Source organism: Camelina sativa, chromosome 18 (genome assembly GCF_000633955.1).
Source record: "Camelina sativa cultivar DH55 chromosome 18, Cs, whole genome shotgun sequence".
Taxonomy (NCBI): domain Eukaryota; kingdom Viridiplantae; phylum Streptophyta; class Magnoliopsida; order Brassicales; family Brassicaceae; genus Camelina; species Camelina sativa.
This window is the reverse complement of record NC_025702.1, coordinates 20,497,471-20,501,579: the sequence shown is the minus strand read 5'-3', so window position 1 is coordinate 20,501,579 and position 4,109 is coordinate 20,497,471. Positions and strand designations below refer to the sequence as shown.

Genomic DNA, 4,109 nt, shown 5'->3' with positions numbered 1-4,109 from the left:
CAGGAAGAGGACATACTGGCGTTGCTCAAGGACGAAGAAACCGCTGAAGATAAACTGATACAAACCGATATAAGCGAGGAGGATCTTGACAGGTTGCTTGACCGGAGTGACCTGACGATTACTTTACCGGGAGAGAAACAAGCTGATAAATCTTTTCCAGTGAAGGGTCCGGGTTGGGAAGTGGTTCTGCCTAGTACTGCAGGAGGAATGCTTTCTTCCCTGAACAGTTAGGACCATCAAGGCACGCCTTAAAACCACTTCGGTGTGTTTTTTTTTTCCGGGAAGATTACCGGTTACTTTTGGCTGAAAGGATTCGATCATTAGAGGGGCTCGGAAGTTTTTGTAAGTTAAGAAGTCACTTAAAACTTTGAAACATTAGAGTTAATGGTGATTAGCACTTCAGGATGACTAAAACGATTGGCCCTCTAATTTTGCAATTGCGGGTAGAAATATTTTTTTTTTGGTTATAATGCAATATTGGCTTATATAAAATTATTTTCTTACGCAAGTTATGTGATCTTATGTTTTGATTTGTGCTTTCTTTAACACATGGTGATTATTATAACACAAGTACACAACAATGGATAGAAAAACAAAAAAAAAAATGAAAAAAGCTCCGATGCCGGGAATCGAACCCGGGTCTCCTGGGTGAAAGCCAGATATCCTAACCGCTGGACGACATCGGATTTGATGTTATAGTCTCATATTTATACTTCCTTGATACTTGTTGTTTTATTTGATTTAATGGTCCAAAAACTGAACACGAGACGCCGACAAGAATAAATGGGGCACCAAAAATATGTATGAGGGTATTATCGACAATTTGACCATCACAAGAAGAGCCTAAAGCCTAATCTTGGGGGGGTTAAGTTAGTAAAGTAAGCGGTTGAGACGTAATTACCGTGTGAGAATAAGGGTAGAAAGGGAATTAAAGAGAAGTCATCATCGTTTTCCATTTTTCTTATTTTAAGCGCCTCGGTGGCTATCTCACACTCCGTTCGCGTCCTCCTCTTTAAGGGAACCTCCCCTCTTCTACGCCCAAAACAACAAACTACTAATTCGTATTCTCTCCTCATTTCTTCTTACGGCTTTGCATCGAAGAAACTGATTCGCTTGTGGAATCAAACAACAACAAAGATGTGGCGCTGCGTCTCTCGTGGCTTTCGAGCTCCTTCTTCAAAGACCTCTTCCCTCTTTGATGGCGTCTCTGGATCTCGCTTTCCCAGATTCTTCTCCACCGGTTCCGTACGATCTCTCTTCCTTCTCCTTCCGCTTTTTTCAATTTCCCTATACGATCTCTCTTTCTTCTCCACCGGTTCCGTACGATCTCTCTTCCACGATCTCTCTTCCTTCTCCTTCCGCTTTTGTCCGCCATCAAAATTAAAATGCGTTACTAGTAGTAGTCGAGCAAATTCTGAGAATCGGAGCCTTGGTTGATTTTGATCGATTCGGTTTGTGGTTTTGTTTATTTGTGTTACCTATTGAGCAGACCGATACGAAATCCTCTTACACGATAGTGGATCACACCTACGATGCGGTTGTTGTGGGAGCTGGTGGTGCTGGACTTAGGGCGGCGATTGGGTTATCGGAGCATGGCTTTAACACGGCTTGCATTACTAAGCTATTCCCCACCAGGTCACATACTGTCGCTGCTCAGGTATTGTTTTGTTACGATCCTCTGTCTATGATTCGATTTTAAATGGAGTTTGGTTTCTTTGAGATTTGAGTTTTATGATTTGGAAAAAAAACTGTTGTGAAGGGTGGTATTAATGCTGCACTGGGAAATATGTCCGAAGATGACTGGAGATGGCACATGTATGACACTGTCAAAGGAAGTGACTGGCTAGGTAATTTTGTTCTTTGTTTCTTTCTGTTCTTTCTTTTAGTGGATTGATTTTGCTCGTTCACTTGTTTTGTGCAAGTACTGAGTTTCTTTTCTTTTGTGTAGGTGATCAAGATGCTATCCAGTATATGTGTAGAGAGGCACCAAAAGCAGTTATTGAACTTGAGAATTATGGTCTGCCGTTTTCTCGTACTGAAGAGGGGAAAATTTACCAGCGTGCATTTGGTGGTCAGAGTCTTGATTTTGGAAAAGGTGATTTGTCTGATCCCTTTCTGGTATCGATACTCTTATTTACTTTGTTTTAGTAGATCTCTCATGTTGGCTTTCTTATTATTCTACCATCAGGTGGTCAGGCCTATCGTTGTGCTTGTGCTGCGGATCGGACTGGGCATGCTCTGTTGCATACTCTCTATGGACAAGCCATGAAGCATAACACACAGTTCTTTGTTGAATACTTTGCCTTGGATTTGCTCATGGCTAGTGATGGTAAGTCTCTCTCAGTTATTCACCTCTCACTGTTCCTTGTGTTAGTATTTGCCTATTTCATGTTAGGGGGATGTCTAGTAATGATTTTATGAGCTAGGTTTCATAGCTCTTATTGATCAATTTTGGACTTAAGGGTTAGTGACTCTGTAGTTAATGCAACATTTTTCTATCTAATATGCAGGCAGTTGCCAGGGTGTAATTGCACTAAACATGGAAGATGGAACATTGCATCGTTTCCGCTCTGCACAAACAATTTTGGCCACTGGGGTGAGCTAGTTGTATTTATGTGATACAAAATTTTCCCAATAGTGAAAATATACTCACCTAATGGCTGCTGTTTTTCCAGGGGTACGGCAGAGCATACTTCTCTGCAACCTCAGCACATACTTGCACAGGTGATGGAAATGCCATGGTTGCACGGGCCGGTCTTCCACTCCAGGTTCTCACCTGTTTCGCTTTGATTAAAAATGGTGTACGTGGTATTGTTCTGTTATTTGTATGCTAATAATCATATTGACTAATAAATTTATGCAGGACTTGGAGTTTGTTCAATTCCATCCAACGGGTATATATGGGGCCGGATGTCTCATCACTGAAGGTTAGTATCTCTTCTTCACATACTCGAATTTGTCTGCAAACATAAGATTTAATGTTTTTAACAATTACATCTTTGGTGCTTGCACTATATACGATTGCAGGATCTCGAGGTGAAGGTGGTATCCTGAGAAACAGTGAAGGTGAACGTTTTATGGAACGATATGCTCCTACAGCCAAGGATCTTGCATCAAGAGATGTTGTCTCCAGATCCATGACTATGGAAATCAGGGAAGGTCGTGGTGTAGGTAGTAAAACTACTTTTTCTTTTTCTTTTTCGGAGCGAACTCTCATACATCTTTATCCGTGCTTAGTTTGATTTTCACCCTGGAAAACTTCTGCTGTTTTCTTCTAGGACCGCATAAGGATCATATCTATCTGCATTTGAATCATCTTCCTCCAGAAGTTCTAAAAGAAAGGCTTCCTGGAATCTCTGAGACCGCTGCCATCTTTGCTGGTGTTGATGTTACCAAAGAGCCAATTCCAGTATTACCCACGGTTCATTATAACATGGGTGGTATCCCGACAAACTACCACGGCGAGGTAAGAATAGAAAACTTCTTAAGAGAAACTTCACTAAACTTTTGGTGTAGTAAAGTACTAGGAGCCTATTAGTTAAAGCAATTCTTTTAATTATGCAGGTAGTTACCATCAAAGGTGATGATCCTGATGCAGTGATTCCTGGGCTAATGGCTGCTGGAGAGGCAGCTTGTGCATCTGTTCATGGTGCCAACAGGCTTGGTGCAAATTCACTGCTCGACATCGTCGTGTTTGGTCGTGCCTGTGCAAATAGAGTTGCAGAGATAAGCAAGCCAGGTTAGTCTTTTTGAGGATCTCGAGATTGCTATTGTTATAAAGAAAAAGATAATTCTCGACTGATGTTATTATCCTTTATGCGATTGGTGCAGGGGAGAAACAGAAACCTCTTGAGAAGGACGCGGGTGAGAAGACTATTGCATGGCTGGACAGGTTGAGAAACTCAAACGGTTCGCTTCCTACTTCAACTATTAGATTGAACATGCAGAGAGTTATGCAGAACAACGCAGCTGTCTTCCGCACACAAGAAACATTGGAAGAAGGTAGTAAAAATATCTAACCTTGTTCTACATTCATTCAAAGCTCTCGCCTGCAACTGCACACCATTTTCTTACCATATTTTCCCATGAAATACTCACAGGTTGTCAGT

General features: G+C 41.5%; 3 protein-coding genes and 1 non-coding gene across 4 annotated transcripts in view; 3 read left to right on the top strand and 1 right to left on the bottom strand.

Annotated features, from left to right (window-relative positions):
• The window catches only part of LOC104762892 (ATP-dependent DNA helicase DDM1-like), a 5,745-nt gene extending 5,452 nt beyond the window's left edge, over window positions 1–293 (top strand). The window contains exon 16 of the mRNA XM_010486290.1: window positions 4–293. Coding sequence (XP_010484592.1) covers window positions 4–231 — 228 coding nt within the window. The 3' untranslated portion in view covers window positions 232–293. The remainder of the gene's footprint in view (window positions 1–3) is intronic.
• Window positions 1–4,109, top strand: part of LOC104762893 (U1 small nuclear ribonucleoprotein 70 kDa-like) — a 21,274-nt gene that overhangs the window by 9,551 nt on the left and 7,614 nt on the right. The window lies entirely within an intron of this gene.
• Window positions 615–686, bottom strand: TRNAE-UUC. The gene has a single exon. It is a non-coding gene; the product is annotated as a tRNA-Glu (tRNA).
• On the top strand, window positions 1,126–4,034 carry LOC104762990 (succinate dehydrogenase [ubiquinone] flavoprotein subunit 1, mitochondrial; the record flags this gene model as incomplete). Its single annotated transcript, XM_010486414.2, is given in 12 exon segments — window positions 1,126–1,245; window positions 1,490–1,657; window positions 1,760–1,847; window positions 1,949–2,095; window positions 2,189–2,329; window positions 2,511–2,596; window positions 2,676–2,768; window positions 2,864–2,927; window positions 3,028–3,171; window positions 3,279–3,466; window positions 3,565–3,739; window positions 3,832–4,034. Coding segments are annotated over 12 exon segments (1,590 nt in total). The 3' UTR covers window positions 4,020–4,034.